The following is a 21,599-nucleotide window of genomic DNA, read 5'->3' as shown; positions in this document are numbered from 1 at the left end:
ATTTTCTTACCTTCCTCTCCCACCCTGCCTTCCCCTTCCCCAGGTAGGCAAGGGCTTCTGAGAAATAGATTAACATTCTCCTGTCTTTTGGCTACTCTGGGGTTTAAATCCAGGTGTACCTGAAAGCTGAGCCGTTTCCTTCCTCTTCCTGGTTCTCTTGCCTAGTCTAGGGCCAACCTCCAAGCCTTTCTTTTCTTCCTCCTATATTGGAGATTGAATTCAGGGGTTCTTTATCCCCTCACACACACTGCCTATTCCTTTTTGAACCACTGAGCCACATCTCCAGCCCTTTATTTATTTATTTTGTGTGTGTGTGTGTGGGGGGGGGCGGGTTTCTGGGGATTGAACTCAGGGCCTTATGCATGAGAGGCAAAGCACTCTACAGAAACAGGTTTTCGCTAAATTGCTCAGGGCCTTGCCAAGTTGCTGAGGCTGGCTTTGAACCTGCAATCCTCCTGCCTCAGCCTCCCTGGTCACTGGGATTATATATAGGCATGTACCACTATGTCTGGTTCCACCAACCCCTTTTGAAACAGGGTCTTAGTTAAGTTATCCAGGTTGGCCTCAAACTTTGATCCTCCTGCCTCAGTCTCCTGAGTCAGTGGGATTACAGGCATGTGCCACTATACCTGGTTAAGCCTTTTTTTTTTTTTAATTTTTAAAAATCATTTTCTATGCTGGGGATCAGATCCAAGGCCTTGAGCATATTAGGCAAGTGCTGTACCACAGAGCTACACCCTGAGGTCTAAGCTTTTGTTCACGTTCTGGGCCTGGCCTCCATTTCTCTTCATTTCCAGACTGGCCCTCACTCTCCAGCTGGACCCACCTCCTCCCATCACCCCACAGACATCCGGGGCTCCTGCAGCCACCCAGAAAAGCCTCTGCTTTAGGCCCAAGGCTGCAGGGTCAGAGGAAATGCATAAATAAAAACACATTTGCATGAAGGCCCAGGGCTCTGCATCTGAAGCTAACAGTTCAGTTAACTTCTAGGATAAGGCTGCCAGAAGTGAAAGCAGCCTACTAGCCTTCTGGGACAAACATGTCCCCGTAGCCAGGTGGGTACCATTCAGTGTTTATTTAGACACACAAATAAAAGAACCTGGTGGTTCAAACAGCTTGTGTTTTGTTTTTGTTTTTTTTTCCTTTTGGTCATACATATATATATATATATATATTAAAAAGATCAATACATTGCCAGTCCCACATGCTTTCTCTCTACTGAGCAATATATACAGCCTATTATATATATGCATATATATATATAATATATATTTTTTCAATAGATAACTACATTCAAGTAATGAAACACAGGATTTACAATTTCCCTCTGAGGACAGAGGAAAAGCAAATTCACACACAGTTCACAGAGGAAGTACCATAAGAGCCCAGCCAGCAGGAGCCGAGCCCCTCTGGGGAAAAGAGGGCAGCAGCAGAAGTCACGACAATCACACTGCTGCTTACCAGGGGCAGCGGCAGGTGCAGATGAGGGTGGGCTAGCCTGCTCTGCCCAGGGGGGTGGAGGGCCTGTCTGGGAGCCTCAGTTTTCCAAGAGGTGCTCAAATCTGGGGTTTACAAAGGAGAAGCCGGCGAATGCTGTCTGGTCCATGGAGTCGATGAGGTTCTTGTCACTAAAGGAGAGGCGTGGCTTCTCCTTCAGGAACTCCAAGTCGAAGTTGCTGTAGTCTCCTGGGTGTTTCTGTGAGCAGAGGGCAAGAGATGGGTGAGTGGGACCTAAAGGGTTAAGGGCTCCCGAATTCCCCCAAGGGTTTCAGCAGGTATCCAGGCCTGGCATCCCTGTTGGGCTGGGACAGGCCAGACCAGGGCAGTCCTTATGCAGAACAGGAAAGGGGGCCTCTCCCAGCAGCCTGAGTGCAACCCCCACCACAGATGCATGCTGTTTCCCTAAGGGGATGAGGAAAGCAAGCAGGTAGGTCTGGGCCAGGGTAAGGACAGGTGGACATCCTCCTGAGTAGGGGCCCACAAGCTATGTGTGGCCTATGGGTCAGATCTCATTGGTTGCTACTTGTTTTTGTAGAGCCCAAAAGCTAAAAACAGCTTTTACATTTAAAATTTTTTTAAGTTGTCAATGGACTTTTATTTTATTTATTTATTTAGATACAGTGCTGAGAATCATCCACAGTGCCTCACACATGCTAGGTAAGTGCTCTACCACCAAGCTATGATCCCAGCCTGGCTCTTTATTTGTTTTTTTTTTTTTTTTTAATATTTATTTATTTTTTAGTTGTAGTTGCACACGATACCTTTATTTATATGTGGTGCTGAAGATCAAACCCAGGGCCTCGCACATGCCAGGCGAGTACTCTACCACTGGGCCACAACCCTAGCCCTCTTATATTTTTAAATGGTTGGGAAAAAAAATAATAGTTCATGATGTGAAAATAAAATTCAAATTTCAGTGCCCATAAAGCTAAGTTTTATGTGTATGCAACTATGGCCATTTGTTGACGTACAAATGTCTATGGCTACTTTGAGTCTGCAAAACTCAACATGTTTACTATCAAGCTTTTTATAGGAAAATTTGGCAGATTTCCCACCCCTAAGAATATGAGATGATTAAAATAAAGAGGTCTCAGCTGGGGGCCCTCAGGCCAAACTGAAGTGGAAGGTACATTCATTTGGGGTTTTTTGTTGTTGTTGTTTTCATTGGGTTTTGTTTTTCTTCTTTTTTTAATGGTGCTGGGGATGGAACATAGAATCTCATATAAGAAAGGACTCTACAACTAAGCTACATCTCCAGCCCCTAGCACTAGCTTTTTGATAGAATTTGAGCTAATATTTTCAAAGTGGACAATGCAACATAAAAATCCAGATTTTGGCCGGACAGGGTGGTGTGCGTCTGTAATCCCAGCAGCTTCGGAGGCTGAGGCAGGAGGATCTCAAGTTCAAAGCTAGCCTCAGCAACCTGGCGAGGCTCTAAGCAATTCAACAAGACCTTGTCTCTAAATATTTTAAAAAGGATGTGGCTCAGTGGTAAAGTGCCCCTGGGTTCAATCCCTGGTGCAAAAATGAATGAATAAGTAAATAATGCAGATTTCTGGCTTCTTTTGAAAACTGGCAGAATAGTGTAGCCCTGGGCCCACTTCCTATGTTGTCATTTTTTGTGGGAGGGTGGGCAGGGCTTATTGAGGATTGAACCTAGGAGCTTTCTACCACTGAGCTATATCCTTAGCCATTTTTATTTTTTTATTTTTGAGACAGGGTCTCACTAACTTGCTTAGGGCCTCCCTAAATTCCTGAGGTTGGCCTCTAACTTGAGATCCTTCTACTTCAGCCTTTCGAGTTGCTGGGATCACAGGTGTACACCACTGAGCCCAGCTCTTTATGCTATCTTATTTATTTTGCACCACAGTCCTGAGAGATGCTACCATTTTGCTTGCTGATAAGGAAATAGGCTCAGAAAAACTAGAGCTTTGCCAATGTGGCCAGAGAGTAGTAGGACAAGAATTGGAACCAGATCTTTATTTTTACTTGTCTAGCATGCAAGAGTGCTTTACCACTGAGCTACACTCCCAGCCTCGCAGGGCCACTCTTGGATAGCAAGCTCGCCATCTCCCACGGGCAGGTGCTGCTTATCATCACACCTCCTGTGTGTGTTTCTCAGTGTAGAGGAAGAAATCAACCTCTATCAGCAGTGAGAGCCTGAGAGTGCTTTCCTCAGAGCTGGGTCAGCCTGTTAGCTCTCTGCCCAGCTCAGGAGGCCTCTGAGTTTGAGATCCCTGCTACAGGAAGTGTTCTGCAGCCTCAAAGTGCAGATGTAGGCCATGTTTTTGAGGATGCCCAGTGGGAACAGTAGGTCCTAGCGGAAAGGGAAAGCAAGGGAGAAAAAGAGTGGGATCTGTGATCATAGAAGGGCCACAGAGTCCCAACTTCTAAGGGGCCCCAACCTGCCTCTGCTGACAATGCTGGTCCCTAGAAGCTTCTGTAGATTGTGAGCCTGGTTCAAACCATCCTCCACTCCACTTTGAAGGCCTCCCAGCTACCTTCTGCCAGGGCCTTCTCTCCCTAGACCACTCACATACCACTTCTTTCAAGGGGACCTTTCAGACCACCTCATTTCCTGTACTCAGAGCTCCTTCAACAGATCCTCCCAATAACAACTGATCATAATGGTCAGTGATATCTATCATTCACTTTTTTTTTTTTTTGGTACCAGGGATTGAATCCAGGGGGCATTTAACCACTGAGCCACATCCCCAGCTGTTTTTTTTTTTTTTTTTTTTTGGTATTTTATTTAGAAACAGGGTCTCACTGAGTTGCTTAGGGCCTAAGTTGCTGAGGCTGGCTTTGAACTTGTGATCTTCCTGCTTCAGCCTCCCTAAGTCACTGGGATTACAGGCCTGCGCCAATGCTCCCAGCAAGTAATTATCAGACTCTTATGTCACAGATTATCATCAGTGTGCAAGTCTTATTTGCCTCATATGGGCTCCTCCAGCTCTGAGACTGTCTCCATGGTGGTACAACCCAACTCTGTGCTCTGTACCCAGCAGGACTTAGCATTTCCAAAATTTACTGGAAAATGGGTTGGATGGATGGATAAAGAGAGGGAATAAGGCCTTAACTCTGATACTCAAAGTATAGTCCCCTGCTCACAGCAAGTGCTAAAAAATATGTTAAAAGGCAGTGGGATCCACAGTCCCCAGTGTTTGCTGAATGACTGGGCAAGGAGAGGGGATGAGAACAGAAGTGCAGAGGCTGTGGCTAAGTGTCCCAGGGGAGAACAGGGAAGAAGGTTTGCTGGAAAAATGGACAAGAGGAGAGTGTGTTGAATGATGCAGGAGGGAGGCATGCAAAGGAGAAGGAGCCCACCCGGATGGCAGGCAGCGTAGGGATGGAATCACATACCACTTTGGGCCTGAAGGGCGGCTCCACCTTCCTCTTCTCCAGCAGAGTCCAGTTGATGGTCTTGAAGAAGGGGTGGAGTCTGATGTTTCCTGTCATTCCCAGCCTCTTGGGTGGGTCCCTTTCAAATAACTGCAACCCAGCAGGGGCCCTGGTTAGTATTCTCGGGGAAAATGGAGCTTTAGCAAATTGCCAGCAGGCCCTGGGGATGCCAAGGCGGGCCTGGCTCAGCATAGTGATGTAACCCAGGGAACTCTGGGGTGGAGGGAGGCTACTTCTGGGTGCCTGAGACAACAGGTCCTGGTCTGGAGCATCTAGGACTCTGAAGGTGGACCTTATGAGTAAAAGCAGTGCCATTTATTGACTGTTAGTATCCTAGGTTTCTATTTACTTCCCAATAACTCTGTGAGGTAGGTTCTCTCAACCCCTTTTGCAGATAAGGAGACAGAATCATAGAGGAGGGTTAAGTGACCTGCCCATGGTCACCAGCTAGTCACAGGCAGAGCGAGGGTTTGGTTCAGGTCTGTCTATATCCTGACCCTGAGCCCATAGTCACCATGCCAGGCTGATTCCACGCATGGGACTCAGACAGGAGCTGCTAGGAACCTGGTGAGAGAGCAAGACCCCCAAATGGAATAGCAAGGCTGCTGTTCCAGAGCCAGGAAGGTGCTGCCTTCCTACAGCCAATGTCTGCCAGGCCCGGCTCAGCCCCCACCTTCTCCAGGATGTCCTTGGACTCTTTGGTGATCCAACGGGGATAATGCGGTGTGTCCAAACGTATGGACTCGAAGAGTTCGTCCTCATCATCACCATGGAAGGGGGACTGACCAATCAGCATTTCGTAGAGGAGGACCCCAAAGGACCACCAGTCCACAGAGAATGTGTACTTCAGGCCCTGCAGGATCTGGGGGGAAGTAGTGGTCAAGGACAAGGTACCAATGCAGACGGGACCCTGAGCATGTTCCCTGGCTAGGCCCCTTCACCCTCAGGGAGCCTTCCCGGGCCTCACCCTGCTGAGGCAAGGTATCTGATTGGACTGGGGGTGGAAAGGTATCCACTTACCTCAGGGGCGATGTAGTCTGGGGTGCCACAGAAGGTGCTGGCTAGGTTCTCCCCAAATATGTTCTCTTTGCACATCCCAAAGTCGGCAATCTTGATATGGCCATGCCGGTCTAGCATCACATTGTCCAACTTGAGGTCCCTGAAGAGGAAGGGCAGGACAGTGTGTCATCAGGGGCCAATTCCTCTCTCCCTAAGGCTTCCCACAATGGGCCCATTTGGGGCCCAATAATAATAAGTCCAGGACTTTCCCAAAGAGTATAAAAGAATGAGGAAGCAAATGGGAAGCAGAAAAGGAAAGAGATGCTACACCCCTGTGCTCCTGATAAGGCACCTACTGTGCACTAAATGCTGGACACAAGAGATCCTACTCCCTGGAGCCCAAAATGAGGCTCGAAAGAGGTGGTTATCACATGCGCTGGGTCATCTAGCTGGTAACAAATGTGAACCCCAGCTCAGGAACCACATCCATTTTTATGTCTTTAGTTATTTGAGTAGATAATTGGTGCACAAAGAAATAAACACTAAACATTTCAAAGTTTATCTTCCACTAAGCTCCACCTTTCTCCCTGGAGCAATTCTGGGCATGGACAAGAGCACTGTGCGTCTAACCCCCACCTTTGAAAAACTGAATGCTGGGCTGGGGTTATAGCTCAGTGGTGGAGTACTTGCTTAGCATGAGTGAGGCACTGGGTTCGATCCTCAGCACCACATAAAAATAAATAAATAAATGGTATCATGTCCATCTACAACTAAAAATAAAATAAATAAAATGAAACCAAATACTACTATTTGAAACACACAGTCCCATGGGTTGGTTTTCTATTTGACAACATAGCTGGGTGTTACCCCACATCAGTGTATAGAGCAAGGCCTCTGTTTTTGCTTTTTCTTTTGTACTGGGGATTGAACACAGGGGAGCTGAACTACTGAGCCCCATACCCAGCACTTTTTTATATTTTATTTAGAGACAGGGTCTCACTGAGTTGCTAGGGCCTTGCTAAGTTGCTGAGGCTGTCTTTGAACTCATGATCCTTCTGATCTCTGCTTTTTTGATGGGCATAGAACATTCCATCATAGGATGTGACTATAATTGATTGCACAAGAATTTATGGAACCAGTCCCTGTGGAACCAGTTCCAATGGGTGGAAGCTTAGATTGCCCAGATGGGGCTTCAGCAAGAGACTAATGGGTCCAAGAAAAAAAGACACTGTGCCTATTAATGGCACCAAGGATAGGCAGAGAGTTCCCAGGTCCTGGAGCTGTGCCAGCTTCAGCTGAAGGGCCATAAGAATTCTAGCACTGGAATGGGGGTTTAGGCAAATACCCAACTAAAGGCTCACTCCACGTAGCAATGAAACTGTGACTGGGCCAGGCCTTTTTGAAGCAAGGATATGCCACCCCTCCCAAGAGCCCCCCCACGGCCCCACCTCTGCACCTGTAAATGATCCCTTTGTGGTGTAGAAACTGCAGTCCACAGATTATCTCAGCTGCATAAAACCTGGGCAAGAGAGACAGTGTTCCAGAATTCTTACCCACCAGTCCGCTTCTCCTTGGGCCCTCCCTCCCACCCTCAGGGGCAGGAAATGCTGCAAATAACTCATAGACAACCTGGACCTGATCAAGCACATCTTGTATCAGATCAGGCAAGCGAGGGCTGGCAGCCCAAGCACAAAATTTTGAAGGGAAAGCTCCAAATAAGCCAATTCTGTCACAGAGTACGATGTTCACGGATATACAGACATGCGCACACATGCATACGGTTAGTGGGGTGGGGGGCATGCAAATGGGGAAAGGGTCACCATGCTAGTCTAGGGACCACACTCCAGGATCTGGAGTTGGGCAGGACCACTATCTATGAGGCTGCTCTGGCTGAAACCCAAGAAGGGGACAGGACCTGGCATGTTTGTGCTGTTCCCTCAGCCAGAATGCACTCCACACCAGTGCTTCCCACATGTGGACAGCCCAGGGCTCCCCAGCTCCAGCTCTTGTCTGGTTGGCTTCTCCAGGGAAAGGAAAGCCGGAAAGCAGGGCAAACTGGCAATGCCCTCTAAGCCAACATCCCTACCCCACCACAGGACTGTCTACGTACGTGGCCCGGTAGAGTTCAAAGCGACCTTTATCCTGGATGTGATACATCAGATCTCCCCCGCTGAGGAACTCCATCACAAAGAACAGGTGGTCCTGGGGTGGGGCAGAGGGTGGGAACTTTAAAGGGGGGATTGGGCTCAGTTTCACCCGGGGCATCGTCCCCAGAGACTCCTGGCTTCTTCTCGAAACCCTGGTATGTCCCAACAGGCTCCGGAGATTCCGAGTACAGCTTCTTGGAGGATCTCTGGGGAGGGGGCAGAAGCAGAGGCAGGACAGCAAGAAAGGTCCCTTGATGAATACCACAGGGCTGAGCCTCAACAGAAAGTAGAGGGAACAGGTTCTGGACTGAGGGGGGCAACTCAGCCCTGGGAGGTATGAGCAGGGAAGACATGGCCCTGCCTTAAGCGATCTAGAAGGAAGATGAGGCCCGGCTGTCGGGGAGTCTAAGGGGGCTGTGGCACTTGGGCAATGATGGGTGGAAGGCCAGGCACCTTGGTCTGAAAGGTGCAAAAGAGGTGGGTAAGGAAAGGATTCTCCCCGGCGAGCGCCAGCACTCGCTTCTCCACCATGGTGCACTCCACGTCATCATCGATCAGAACCACGTCCTTCTTGAGGGCCTTGATGGCAAAGAACTGTCCTTTGCCCTTCAGCTCTGCGAGTAGCACCTGCGGGGTGAGGGGGAGGGATAATGAGCAAGATGGGACTGGGCACAGGCCACCCATAGATACCCAGCCAGAAAGTAGCCAGGGTAGTTTGGGAGGCAGGTGGCCCTGGACTCCTGAGCCCATATGTCTTGGGCTGCCCAGGGACTTACCTTCCCAAAGCTGCCTTTGCCCAGGATCTTGTGGAAAGTGAAGTTCTCGATGCGGCACCTGGAGCTTCCCTCCCAGATTTTGCCATACGTCTCACTGTTGTCTGCTTGAGAGATGGTGCCTGTAAGATCTTGGTCTGGAATAGTCCCCTTCCCTGGGATCCAGGATGGGTTAAATAAGGAATACTGGAAGGGAAGAGGCCTGGCTCCCCAATAGGCTACACCTTTTTCTAGAACTCACTCGGTAATGGGAGGGAGGGTACACCCGTTTCTTTTCCCTGTTGGAAGGTGGGAACTTTAAGTGGGGGATTGGGCTCAGTTTCACCTGGGGCATCGTCCCCAGAGACTCCTGGCTTCTTCTCAAAACCCTGGTATATCCCAACAGGCTCCGGAGATTCAGAATCCAGCTTCTTGGAGGATCTCTGAGGAGCGGGCAGAAGCAGAGGGCCAAGCAGTCAGAACACTGTCAGAACTCCCAGACCAGAGAGAGGACTCAACCATACCTCTCCCTCAACACCAAGGAAGACAGAAGAAGCAGGGTCCAGAACACCCCAGTGGTGTGTGCATGCACAAGTATGTCTCCCCATCCCTTTCTTACTCTCCCAGCAGCACGGGGAAGCCTCAGAGGTCAGGAAGGCACTGATCACAAAGAGAAGCTTTGTAAATTAAACTCCACCTTCCTAACCGTTACTCGATACATTTTACAACTTTTTTTTTTTTTTAACTAATTCTAGAATTTTCCTTTAAGGTTTTGTGGCATCCTTGAGCCATACACACATAATCTTAATTCACAGTGTTCTAACCCTGCAGTTTCCCAGATTCACCCTCAGGTTAAAAAAAAAAAAAAACTGTCTTAATAATTGATTCATTCATTCATTTTCTCTCCCTTCCTTCCTAGAGATTGAACCCAAGGGTGCTTTACCACTGAGCCACATCCCCAGCCCTTAAGTTGCTTAGGGCCACACCAAGTTGCTGAGGCTGGCCCCGAATTTGCAATCCTCTTCCCTCAGGCTCCCAAGCAACTGGGATTACAGGAGTACATCACTGTGCCCAGCTCTGCTGCCTAAATTCTTGAATCAGATCTTCCAGAAGTGATTCACTGACCACTGGGGTTCCCCAAAACTGCTGCCAATTCTGACTACCCTCTGTGTCCAGGGTCCCAGAGTCCCACTGCACTTGCCCACCTGGCTGACTTGGTTCAAGGCTTCAGCTAAGAGCTTCTGGTTGATACCACAGAGGTTGGCTACCTTCTCCCGGCATTTATGGTGCACGTTCATGCCACAGTCTGGGGTGAAGAAGAAGCAGAGCCATAAGTCTTGGGGGTTCAACCAAGGGTAGGAAGGGGTAGAGGAGGAAACAGGAGAAAGGGCTTTGGTGGGGTCTGCTAGGCTTCCTGTCTTTAGGAGGAAAAATATCTGTATATTTCAAATATTTCATGATTTAAAAAAAAAAAATACAGAAAAAGGAGAAGATAGACAAGTACTCTACACCTGAGCTACATCCCCAAGAAGGGACCTAAATGCTTTAAAGATTGTCTGGGACAACTGAGATGAGCTGTTTTACTCCTTCTAGTTTTTACTCTGGGGATGAGGGGAGGTCTGGGGGGCACCTTTGGTCACCGAGTACCTGCTAGTGCACAGCAGATCTTGGCTAAATGCCTTTCAGACACCTGACCTTCTCAGAGAGTCTCTGGGTCCTATTCCTCCTGCCTGCGCCCCACTCCCCATTTTACACTTGAGGATCCAGCTCAGAGAGACAGAGCAATCTGTCTGGTGGTCACAAACAGGTAAATAGCAGTGCCAGTCAGGCCAGTGGGGAGAGGCCCATGTGAAATTCCCAAATGAGGTGTACACAGATGGGATTCCTTTGACCTTAAGGCCCCATCTCAGGGTAAGGGGGTGAAGGCTGCACAAGATAGCTGGGATTCTCAGGGTTCACGTGGGCAGCACGGGGAGCTGAGTGGTACGCACCTTCACATTTCAATCCCTGCTTCACCAGCCCCCACAGCAGGCTGCCACAGTGGTCACAGAAGGTGGGGCTCATATAGTTGTTGACCTTGAACCGGTGAGGCATGTCAATGTTGAAGCGTTCTTTCTGGAACTGGAGGGAAGAGGGCATCACCGCTGAGCTGCCAGCTCCAGCCCCTTCCTCAATGTTTCCCTCTCCCCCAGCCCAGTGCATTCCAAGATGCCCACGAGGGCTCCACTGGGAGGCTGGGAAATCAGAGGCCCAAGGAGCCAAGGCGGAGTACAAAGAAAGATTAAGAAAAATGGAGAGGCAGGGTAAATCCCACAGGGAAGGGTGCGGAGGGCCCAGATCCCTCCCACCCACCCAAGTCCCCCAAGCCTCCAACCCCCCATTCCCTGCCCCAACTCACTATAGTGTCCCGGCTGTTGGCGGCAGTGCCGGTGCACCGGCCAATGATCTTGTCAATACATTTCTTGTGGATGGCAGCATTGCATTCTTGAAGAGGCACAGGCCCAGGAGGAGGAGGGGAAGGAACCAGGCCGGACAGTCGTAAGCCAGCGTCTGCCAGACTGGTCCAACCCTCTACACAAAGCCAGCCTTCTCCCTGACCTCCCACACCCTCACCCCACAGAAGCCTAGGGCCCAAGGCTCCATTTTTCCCTCCTCCCACCAGCCTACGCAGGAAGGGCCAGGAGAGGGTGGAGCAGGGGAGATAGGCCCATCTATAGAAATTAGGGAAGGCTCATGGACCTGGTAGGCAGGGGGGTGGGAAGAAGTGAGGGGGGAATGCAAATAGGGAGACGAGAGGGGTAAGAGAGCCCTCTTTCCCTCTTCTATGTCACAGGACAGCATACTGTTCCTAAGCATGCACTCTCATGTGCACTGAGATGGGCCCCAACATAAACACACCTGTATATACATCCAAAGCATGAGCAACCATGACAATGGACTTAGACTGAATGCTTACCCCGAGCCAGGGACTTAGAATACAGCTTTACATATTTTACCCACTGGATCTTCACACTATTAGCTCTAATTTGTGGATAAGGAAGCTAAAGCACAGAGAGGTCAAGTAACTTGCCTGAGGCCCTACAGCTAGTAGTAGATCAGCCTGTTGCTCATAACCCAAGCTGCAGAGCTCAGTGCATACAGGGAAAGGTGTGCATGTAGGGAAAGGTGCGCATGCACCTGTGCACCAGAGATACCCATATCCATGGGGAGCCCACAGCCAGGGGCACTAGCAAAGGCCTCAGAACCACCCTTCTGTGGGGAAAGGGCCCTGATGTGTGGTCTCGCATGATTTTTGTGTAATACTCGACTGCAGCCTGTTTCAGTCTACTGCCCTGATGTCCCAAGCATAGAGTGGGGAAGGTATGCACAGGACTGGCTTTGATGAGCTGCAGCAAGCCAGCCCTGGCGCTCACTAAACATGGCTATTACAGCTGCACACACAGTCTGACGGGAGAGTGCTGGCAGGTACACATTCACTGATGCAGAGCCCCTGTCCCAGTCACACCACCTGGACCTGGGAACCCATGGACTGGCACATGTAAGCACACTCCCTCATGCACAAACTAAGCTGTGGAGGTACTTACGCCTGCATTTGTAGCCTTGCTTGTTGAGGCCCCTAAAAGGTAAACCAGCAGGGTGAGTGCAGGGAATGATGGGGTTGGGCACCCCCTACTCTTACACCACTCCCCGCAGGTACCCAGCCCTCACCAAACAAAGTCCCTGCACACAGAGCAGAAGGTGGGCTGCCTAAAGAAGGTGGCGATGAACTCATGATTTTTGATGTAGTGGATCTTGGCCTGCTTGATGGCTCCACGGCGGTTCATCGTTGGAAACTTGGCCTCGTCCTCACTACGCATAGACTGCTTGCAATCTGGGGGTCACACAGAGTGATGAAGTCAGCCCCAGTGAACAGGAGGGGTAGCGCTCCTGTAGTCCCTTCTAGATTGATCCTAGATGGGACTGCTAAGGGGCCGGCTTCCCTGGGCGTTAGTGCTGGCTCTGGCCTCTGCCCAGCAGGTAAGCCCTGTCCTTAGTCCCGGTGGATGGATGGTCTTACCTCCGTCCTCCAGGAAATACTGCACAGACATCAATACTTTGGCCTGGGGCTGTAGGTCCAGCTGTGGGGGTAAGAGGAGGGGCCATTAAGCTCAGTGAGGGGGGCCTGGGCCAGATCAGACTCTCAGAACCGGCCCCCATGGCTGGGGTTCCTTGGCCTCCCTGAGGCCAAGGGAGCCCCCTAAAACCTAGTCAGACACCTGTCTGCCCAGTGTGGGCAGGGCCCCACCCCAAGCCCCGCCCCAGCCTGCACCCAGGGGTATTATTACATTTGGGGAAGTGAAAGGATCTAGCCCACACCCAGCCAGACCACAGAGCCTGGGAACAGAGTGGGAAAGGAAACTCCCCACCCTCACCCGCTGCTGTCCACAGCAAGGAGCTTAGAATGGAGGCTTGCTACCCACATGCCCTGCAGAGACACAGACATACTCAGCCTACCACACCCACAGGGCTCTTCATGGACTGGACAATCTGGAAGACAGGACCTGAGCCTCTATTTCCTCACCTCCCCCAGGACCCAGACCTGGTAAGGGACATCCTCCCTTAGGGGAGCGGGGAGAGCACATAGCCAGAGGCCCCTCTGTCCCTGCTTGATTGGCCAAGGGTCAGTACAGACCCTGTGTCAGCCTCTCTCTTATCTTGACCCCTTCATTTCTCACTGGAGGCTGATCAGGGCCTCCAGTGGTCATGAGGCCTTTCCAGTGGAGAAATCTGAGTTGTAGGAGTCCATGTGTAACCCAGGGGGGTTTCTTCCAGCACCAGTACCCAGAACACAGGCACAGCTGCATGTGGCCATGTGACCACAGACCTGCACTGAGTCCCAGTTTCGGCAGGTGAGTGAGTGGTGTCCTCAGCCTTCCCCTTGTCCCACCTCCTTTCTGCTACCGATCAGGAGGAACCCCCCACCACGCCTGCCTAGGCCTGGTATATCTGCAAGGATTCCAAAAAGAACTGGAACAATGGGTGCCTCTGAGAAGGAGCCTGTGGCCTGGTTTTGGGGAAGGTACACACCCTTTCACAGAGTTTGAAATGTTTCACTATGTGCATATCCTGCCTTTTCAAAATTAAAAGGGAAAAAATAGTCACAACAATGAGGATGACTGCCTTTAGTACCCAGTATGTGTCAGGTTCTTTTTTTTTTTTGGTACTGGGGGTTGAATTCAGGAGCACTTGACCACTGAGCCATATCCTGAGCCCTATTTTATATTTTATTTAGAGACAGCATCTCACTGAGTTGCTTAGCACCTTGCTTTTGCTAAGGCTGGCTTTGAACTCCCAATCCTCCTGCCTCATCCTCTGGAGCCACTGGGATTACAGGTGTGCGCCACCATGCCCAGCTATGTATCAGGTTCTTGACATCCATAAGCCCTTGACCATCAGATGCTCGTTTCATCTAACAACAGACCCTGAGGTAAGAACTTTAAGCAGCTCCTCCTTCACAGAAGTGGAAAAGAGAGGCTCAGAGAAGCTGGGGACCTGGAGCGAGGAACTGGAGCTCAGGCTGCACTGGTAGCAGATCTGCACTGGCAGCGGAGCTCCCCCGCAGCTGCCCTCAGTGGGTCCCACACACACAAGCCCCTCACCCAGAACTCAGCCTTGCCGTTGTTCTTCTTGCAGCGTTCGGCCAGCACCGACACGCCCACGGTCACCTCCGACACTGGGTCCTCAGCTGCCCGCATCAGCACAATCTGGATGACGCGGCCCTCGTAGATGTGAGCATCAAACGTGGTCTTCCACTCAGGATACATGGTCGGCTTCTTCTGCACCAGCGTCTTCCCTCGCTCTGCGATGGGGTCAGGCAGGAAAGGTCAGCAAGGACCCTGTGTCCCACCCTCCCCAGTCTTCACCCTGCCTGCCTCTCCTGTCCCCAGGATCTGCTGTGACTCCATAGAATGCCCAGAACACTGAACTGTCCCTAGCAGGGTCCACCTCTAGGGCTTTGCTCTTGCTGTTTCCCCTCCTGTGACCTTTTTGCTCCAGCTTCACTGAAGTGTCCCCTTCTCTCAGGCATTCACTCAGTGAACCCCTGCTGAGAGTTGCCAAGTGCCAGCCACAGCACGGGAGGTGAGGAACATGACAGAAAGAAAAGTCAAACCTGGGGCCTGTCCTCCTGGAGCCCCAGTCCAGGGCAGAGACACAAACCAACACATTCCTTGAGTAACCACTTAAGTCACAGCTGTGACGAAATTAAAGAAGGCAAGGCCAGTGGTTCTAAGGCCATCCATGGTCAAGTGGCCTGACCCAGCCTAAGGGTCAGGGAAGGCTTCCTGGAGGAATGGACAGTCAGCTGGGTCTTAGAGGTGAGCAGAAGCACAAGGGAATGGTGGGAAGTGTGCCTCCTCCTCCAGGAAGTCCTCCTAAGCCTAAGCCATGGTGGTGTCCTCTGTGGCTTTCCTCTCCACAGGACTCATTGCCTGGTGATACGTCCAGCTCCCCATCTAACTGTGAACCCCATGAGGGAAGGACTTGGACGGTCCTGGATCATGACAGGGTCCTCAGATGGACACGTGGAAACGGTTAGGTGGAACAACCAATACAGCCAGAAACTCTAAAGCCTGGTGGGGTTCAATTTAGCCAGGCCTTGAGACCCTGTGGCCTTAGCTTTCCTGCATCCATAGCTGGGCAGGGAGATAAGAACAAGGAAGAGAAGACACCTTAGAGGTTCCACAGAACAAAGTAAGGCCCCTGGCCCCTCCTGCTGAGCCTCACACCGCCACCCCAGGGTCTGGGCTTCGGCCCTACCTGTGCTGAGAGCCTCCTTCATCTTCACGGCACAGAAGGGCTGATTAGCCTCATCCTCAACCTGCAGGGAGCCCAGCTCGTAGGAGTTGAAGGCGATGCGCAGGAACGGTGCCATGGTGGGGCCTGCAGCAGGGTTGGATGTAGAGGGCTGATGAAGCCAGGCAGCACTGGGACAGCCCCAGGACATGCTCAGGTACCTACTGCCCCTGGGGCTCCCACTCCTTTGAACTTGGCCCACATGGTGTGGAAAATGCACTAGTCCTAGTTGCCAATGGTAAACATGGGGATGTTTTATGTATGTCTGGACTTGAGGTAAAACTGGAAGATGTGCCACTAGGTCAACTGGACAGTAGCCTCTGGATGGCTGCCTCTTTATCAAGTGACACCAGGCCAGGGACACTGTCTTCACTGCTCTCCAAAACCTGCACCGTGGAGGCATCTGAGTCTGTGATCTCTGAAGCATTCATTTGGAGTCATTCAGTCAGTGCCTCTGTCAGTAGCCAGTCACTGGGCTCCTGCATCTCAGTGCCAGCAATCATCCAGCAAGAGGAACAAGAGAGCACCTCCTCTCACCCTGCCCCTGGCAGCCCTTCTTGGCTCTGATTTTGCTCATAACTACCCAGGCAGACAAATGGGGCCAAGTGAGCACCCCCACTGAAAACTGAAACTCTGAGGTTTAGCCACAACTAAAAGCAGGGGTTCCACTAACTTAGCACCTACTTTGTTCCAGGACCAGGGCAGTCAGAGGCTCTGCCCACATCAGTGTACTTGACCGTTCTGAACTCACCCTTTGGCGTCACATGCCTCCCGCTGCCTGCACTTTCAAAATGAAAAATTTTTCCCCAAATGTAAAACTGTATTTTAATTTTTTTCTTTTTCTTTTTTTGGGTACCAGGGATTGAACCCAGGGGCACTGAACCACTGAGCCACATGCCCAGCCCTTTCTAATATTTTATTTAGAGACAGGATCTCACTGAGTTTCTTAGGGCTTTGCTAAGTTGTTGAAGCTGACTCTGAACTCACGATTTTCCTGCCTCAGTCTCCCGAGCTGCTGGGATTACAGGCGTGCACCATGGTACCTGGTTGTATTTTAATATTGACTGTAATGCCAGTTTCCACACTGTCCTCTTTCTTCACTATTCCTCAGTCAAGGGTCATTACAGGAGGTTGATTCCCAGGGTCCTCCTGGGTTGCCATCTGTGGAGGACATTCATGTGGAAGGCCACAGGTGCACACCCATACTCCTATATGGACACTGGCTCTTGGCCCAGGCCCCACGTCCGGGTGCTCCATAACCATAGTTGAATGAATGCTCATTCATGCTCATTCCACCCTGAACATTACCTGCATACGCATGCGTACATACAGCAGCTGCCCAACCCCCGAACAGCCCCCTCCAGCTCCTGCACAAGGCAGCCAGCATAGTGGCCAGGTCTGCTGGGAGCTCCCAGCCCAGATGAGCTCACAGGAAACACTGACCTCAGCCTGCAGCCCAGCCCAATGCGCCCGGCCAGTCCTCTGGGGCCAGCTGCCAGAGCAGAGCGAAGAAACCTGGTGAGGCAGATCCGACTACATCCCCTGCCCTGGCTCCTATTCAGTGGGAATAAGAAGCCAAGGCCTCAAAGCCTCTGGCCTGGGAGTACCGGGTCCCAGGCCAGCTGCACACAACCTCTTGGCAGGTGGGGAGGGGGAGCCAGCAGTGGCCTGCTAGGGGTTCATCCCATAGCTGGAGCACATGTGAGCATGTGTGTGTTGGGGGACGTGAGTGTACATGTGGGTGCGATGGGTAAGCACAAATGTGACTTACGTAGCCATAGAAATGCATGTGCCTGTGAGGCCATGGGAGTGGCTGGCACGTGGTAGGAGTAGTTAGTGGTAAGAGTGAAAAGAAGCTGCATGGGCCTGGCCTAGAGCCCATGTGTAGGAGTCTGGGTGTGTGTCTCAAACCCCCAAGGAAAAAAGGTATCTTTCCCCGGGGCTGCTTTGCTAGCCCTGAGGTCCAAGGCATCGAGCATCCAGATGAATGCTGCCTGGGGTCTCGGGTGATAAGCAAGATCCCTGCACAGCACACACTGGCTGCAGGCCTGCGTCTACACACTAAGAGACACAGCTCAGCCTTGCCCCTCAAGAGACAGAGCTGGGGTAGTGAGCAGCTTTCTGGGGTAGTGAGAAGATGAGGGAGGGCTGAGTGACAGGAGGGCAGAGAAAATGAAGGAGAAAGATGCTGTGGCCTTGGCTCCTGGGAGACAGGCTGAGGGCTGACCAGGTGGCAAAATCACGGTCAGGCTGGCTGGATGCGACACCACAATATCAATGCTGCCTTGGCTGCAGGACTGTACAAGTCTCCCCTCCCCCCATCTTCCAGATGAGGAATAGTCTCTTAGTTCAAGGGTCATCATGCTGATGAGGATCAACACCAACCTGACAGGCCCCAGAGAGGGGGTCCTCTCATTAATATCACCCCCTTGCACTTGGGAGCACCCATCCCTCACCCATGCACCTCCCTTTCCAGGCTACAAAATGCAGTCACTCCCCCAATGAAGGCTTCTGCCTGCCCACCAGCCTGGGGAGACGGTCCTGGCTCTGACCCCACTGCTCAACAAGGAAACCAAGTCTTAGAACATTTGGCAACTCATCCTGGGGCGCCAGGCACTTAGCACACCTGCTGGTCAACTCTTCCTCCCTACCACCTCCTCCTGAGGCCTGGTCCTGATGGCCTGTAGGCTCCATGGCTTCCCTTGCCCTCAGCTTGGCCAGCAGGAGCTATGTGACCAGGACTATATGGAGGAGAAGAGGGTGTCAGAGAGGATGAGGCAGAGCCAGGACTGGCCCCCCTGCCCTGTTCTGCAGGCTGCCCTAAACCTGCCCTCGGGCTCACAATCTGAGCAGTTACTGCTCACAGAAGCCACTGAGGGAAAACCACAACCACAGCGGGCTGCGGCCCCAGCCCTAAAACCGTGTAGCTAGGCCACAGTGCACAAGCACAGGGGATCCATGGTCTTGGTGGGCTGCCATGGGGCTTCTCAGTAGTAACCTTAGGGCCAGAGCCCGTAGCCCCAACTTGCTACGACTAAAACCAGGTCAAAAACTAAAACAAGGCCTGGCCCAGCATTCCCATTCCCTCAGCCCTAAACTGGAATCTCCAGACCCCAGGAAGGAGACAGTCACCATGAGCTGGCATCTGCTTCCATTACTGAGTGATCCTGAGAGAGGTCCAGGGCCTCTCTGGGCCACAGGTGCCCCTCTGCACAATGGAGCACGAATTACTCACCTACCTCGCGGTGTCTGAGCTGTGGTGGGAAGGTGAGGGGCGAGGCAGCAGCACAGAAGCAAGGTGTGCTCACTATTTATAACCTCCATGCAAATAGGCCCAGGCCCACAGGCCCAAAAAAAGGCCACCAGCTCAGCCCCAGACTCCTCACAGCTCTGCAGGGCCAGAGGCGTCGCAGGAGCTGGACCCCACACAGTGTCACAGGAGAACCAGGCCTCTCTCCCCATTGGGTGGGCTCCTAGCCTCTGTTCTAGCTTCTCAAGCCCACAGCAGAGGCAGCCCTGGGAAGCAGAGAGCACTGGACTCAAGCGTCAGTCTAGCCCAGTGTCAGGGCGTATACCCATAATTCCAGCAGCTCAAGAGGCTGAGGCAGGAGGATCGAGAGTTGAAAGCCAGCCTTAGCAACTTAATGCAGCCCTAAACAACTCATCAAGACCCTGTCTCAAAAAAAAAAAAATAAAAATAAAAATAAAAAAATGGGGTTGCTGAGAATGTGGCCCAGTGGTTAAGCATCCCTGGATTTAATCCTCAGTACCAAAAAATAAAATAAAATAAAATGGGCTGGGGATGTGGCTCAGTGATTAAGCATCCTTTGGTTCAATCCCTGATACCAAAAAAAAAAAAAAAAAAAAAGGAGTCAGTCTAGGTGTGAATCTCAGCTCCCCACTTCTAAGCTTTTCTGAAGCTGACAGTATGCTGCTGGATTGGCCTTGTAACTGCATTAGCTCACTTTATCTCTATGTAGATCCAGAAGGTGAGTATTTTACATATGAAGAAATAAAGGCTCAGAAAAGCTAACTGATTTGCCTAAGGTAACACAGCTAAAGGTTTAGACCCAGACATGCCTAATGTATACCATTTGGGGAAGAAGAGACAAATGGAGGTAAGGGTCTAGGACCCTGTGTTCAACCAGTCTATTCAGCCCTCCCTACTCTTCATCCCCAGGCCTCCACTTGCCATAACTTGAGGAACTGGCCCTGCTCCCCACTCTGCCCTAAAGCAACAGCCTGGAGGTAAGGAAAGGCAATAGCTAGACCAGGCCCAAGTAGGCAGGTTGCCTCCTCCAAGAGCAAACAGAAACCTGTTTTCAGCCAGTCCAGGGTAGTAGGCAAGGCCAGCCTCAAGGTGACCAGAGTGACCTTGCTGTGGGTAGACCCCAACAGAACAGTATGTGGGCTGCAATTCCACACATGCATCAGCAAAGAAACTGGGGTTCCAATAGAAACCCAGAATGCATTTTCTAACTCTTCTACATAACGGGTAACTTGTTTGAAACAACTCTGTCAAAGATAAAAAATAAAACTCACCAAGCTGAGACCAATATGCTCATCTCCTCATTGTACAGAGGGAAACTACAGCCAAGGTCCTGCATTGAGGATCCCTCAGCTCCCAGACCCAGCTTGGTCTCTTCCCTGCCAGCCCTTCCTTCCGGAACAGTTCTGCCTCACAGGGTGCAAGATGGTGCCCAATGAAGAGAGAGTAAACTGGGGTTGAAGCTAGAGAAGAGGCATCTTGGTTCAGCTGTTAGGAGAATGTGTCAACAGGCTCATGAGAGAGATCAGCTGCAGCTCCTGGTGAGGAGCAGGGGATGCCCCCATGCCACCTCATGCAGCCCTCTCCCACCTACCTTGGGCCTGTCCCTGCCTTCTGTGCATGGAGGGTACCACACTGCCTGTCAAGCCAGACTGGATGGTAGGTGATAGCAAAGTGAGGCCCTCCTAGGGACGCAGCTTTACCTGTTATGTAGGCCTTGAGGGATAAATGAAAGCAGGAAGAGCAGTCAAAGGCCTGGTCAGAGTCGGGAGGGGGTTCAGAGTGAGATGTAGTATGGCCAGCAGGCAAGAACAGAGCAGGCCCTGGCAGTTGGGAAAGGCCAAAGGCGCAGGCTCGGCAGAACAGCCTGGCCTTTCCAGACAGAACCGAATCAAGGAGGCCACAGGGTTTCACAACCCAGGAAGTGGGTTCAGCAAGAGGAACAGGAGGTCAGGGAAGAAAGGGCTAGAAACTCCCTTCCAAAGACCTCCACCAGGAATCTTGTCCCAGCCCCCATGTGCCCAGTTCTTCCTGAGAGAAGAATCACGGCTGGGCTCTCAGTTCATGCCTGAGTGCCACAGCAGGGGAGGCTCCCCAACTCTGCTCCTCACCAGGACTGGCACCTCATCCTCTGGCCAGGACTCCTCCTCCACCCTTCCTTCACCCTACACAGACCAACCACTGCCCACAAACTGTCCTCCTCGGACTCCCCAGGGCTCTGCTATTCCTCACTGCTCTCCTTCTCCGGCACACCCTCCCAGCTGTCACCACCCTGGTCCCTTCCCTAGCCAATCTTCCCACCAGGTGAAACCCCCTTGGTTCCCACTGCCCTGAGACCTCAGCCCAGACCTCGGCCTGGCATTCAGGGCTCCCCACACCCTGGCTCTGCCCTGTTCAACTCCCATTCTGGCCACTCTATACCTCACTTTCAAGTCTCTATGGACTTGCACATGCCGTCCCCACAGCCAGAAGACCTTCCTGAGTCATGTGTCCTTCCAGGCAATTCAAAAGGCCAGCCTGGGGATCTTTCCCCCCTCCTCAAGATACCAGCGACTTCCCTGCTGGTGACCTATGCCAGTATCTGAGGTCAGTTGTATCTGAGGACTTGGGTTTGTGGTCTAGGGGTATCTCTGCCTCCTGGTCAGCATGCTCATCCCTGGTTACAGAGCTGACTTTCTGGGGCCATTTCAAAATCCC

At 51.6% G+C, this 21,599-nt stretch overlaps 1 protein-coding gene and 2 long non-coding RNA genes across 5 annotated transcripts in view; 2 read left to right on the top strand and 1 right to left on the bottom strand.

Annotated features, from left to right (window-relative positions):
- Positions 1 to 1,060: 1,060 nt before the first annotated feature.
- Prkcd (protein kinase C delta) overlaps positions 1,061 to 21,599 on the bottom strand; it is a 30,860-nt gene continuing 10,321 nt past the window's right edge. The window contains exons 3-19 of one of the 3 annotated variants that reach the window (XM_027947785.2): positions 15,599 to 15,721; positions 14,440 to 14,639; positions 12,858 to 12,918; positions 12,509 to 12,671; positions 12,385 to 12,416; positions 11,199 to 11,284; positions 10,792 to 10,921; positions 10,006 to 10,106; positions 9,147 to 9,243; positions 8,825 to 8,976; positions 8,502 to 8,675; positions 8,012 to 8,103; positions 7,358 to 7,420; positions 5,923 to 6,061; positions 5,576 to 5,764; positions 4,864 to 4,992; positions 1,061 to 1,696 (exon numbers count right to left, since the gene is read on the bottom strand). In XM_027947785.2, the coding sequence (XP_027803586.1) occupies positions 1,538 to 1,696; positions 4,864 to 4,992; positions 5,576 to 5,764; positions 5,923 to 6,061; positions 7,358 to 7,420; positions 8,012 to 8,103; positions 8,502 to 8,675; positions 8,825 to 8,976; positions 9,147 to 9,243; positions 10,006 to 10,106; positions 10,792 to 10,921; positions 11,199 to 11,284; positions 12,385 to 12,416; positions 12,509 to 12,671; positions 12,858 to 12,918; positions 14,440 to 14,639; positions 15,599 to 15,713 (2,082 nt within the window). In that variant the 5' untranslated portion in view covers positions 15,714 to 15,721 and the 3' untranslated portion in view covers positions 1,061 to 1,537. The remainder of the gene's footprint in view (positions 1,697 to 4,863; positions 4,993 to 5,575; positions 5,765 to 5,922; positions 6,062 to 7,357; positions 7,421 to 8,011; positions 8,104 to 8,501; positions 8,676 to 8,824; positions 8,977 to 9,146; positions 9,244 to 10,005; positions 10,107 to 10,791; positions 10,922 to 11,198; positions 11,285 to 12,384; positions 12,417 to 12,508; positions 12,672 to 12,857; positions 12,919 to 14,439; positions 14,640 to 15,598; positions 15,722 to 21,599) is intronic. The other 2 variants (XM_027947786.2, XM_027947787.2) reach the window with 2 other exon arrangements.
- On the top strand, positions 13,265 to 14,234 carry LOC139707479 (uncharacterized). The gene is made up of 3 exons (XR_011709041.1): positions 13,265 to 13,382; positions 13,613 to 13,689; positions 14,073 to 14,234. It is a non-coding gene; the product is annotated as an uncharacterized lncRNA (long non-coding RNA).
- On the top strand, positions 14,563 to 15,622 carry LOC114102344 (uncharacterized). Its single transcript, XR_003584497.3, has 3 exons — positions 14,563 to 14,663; positions 14,864 to 15,156; positions 15,261 to 15,622. It is a non-coding gene; the product is annotated as an uncharacterized lncRNA (long non-coding RNA).

The sequence above is a fragment of the Marmota flaviventris genome, chromosome 1 (assembly GCF_047511675.1).
Source record: "Marmota flaviventris isolate mMarFla1 chromosome 1, mMarFla1.hap1, whole genome shotgun sequence".
Taxonomy (NCBI): domain Eukaryota; kingdom Metazoa; phylum Chordata; class Mammalia; order Rodentia; family Sciuridae; genus Marmota; species Marmota flaviventris.
The sequence above is the reverse complement of the archived record's forward strand: the minus strand, read 5'-3'. Positions and strand labels throughout refer to the sequence as shown.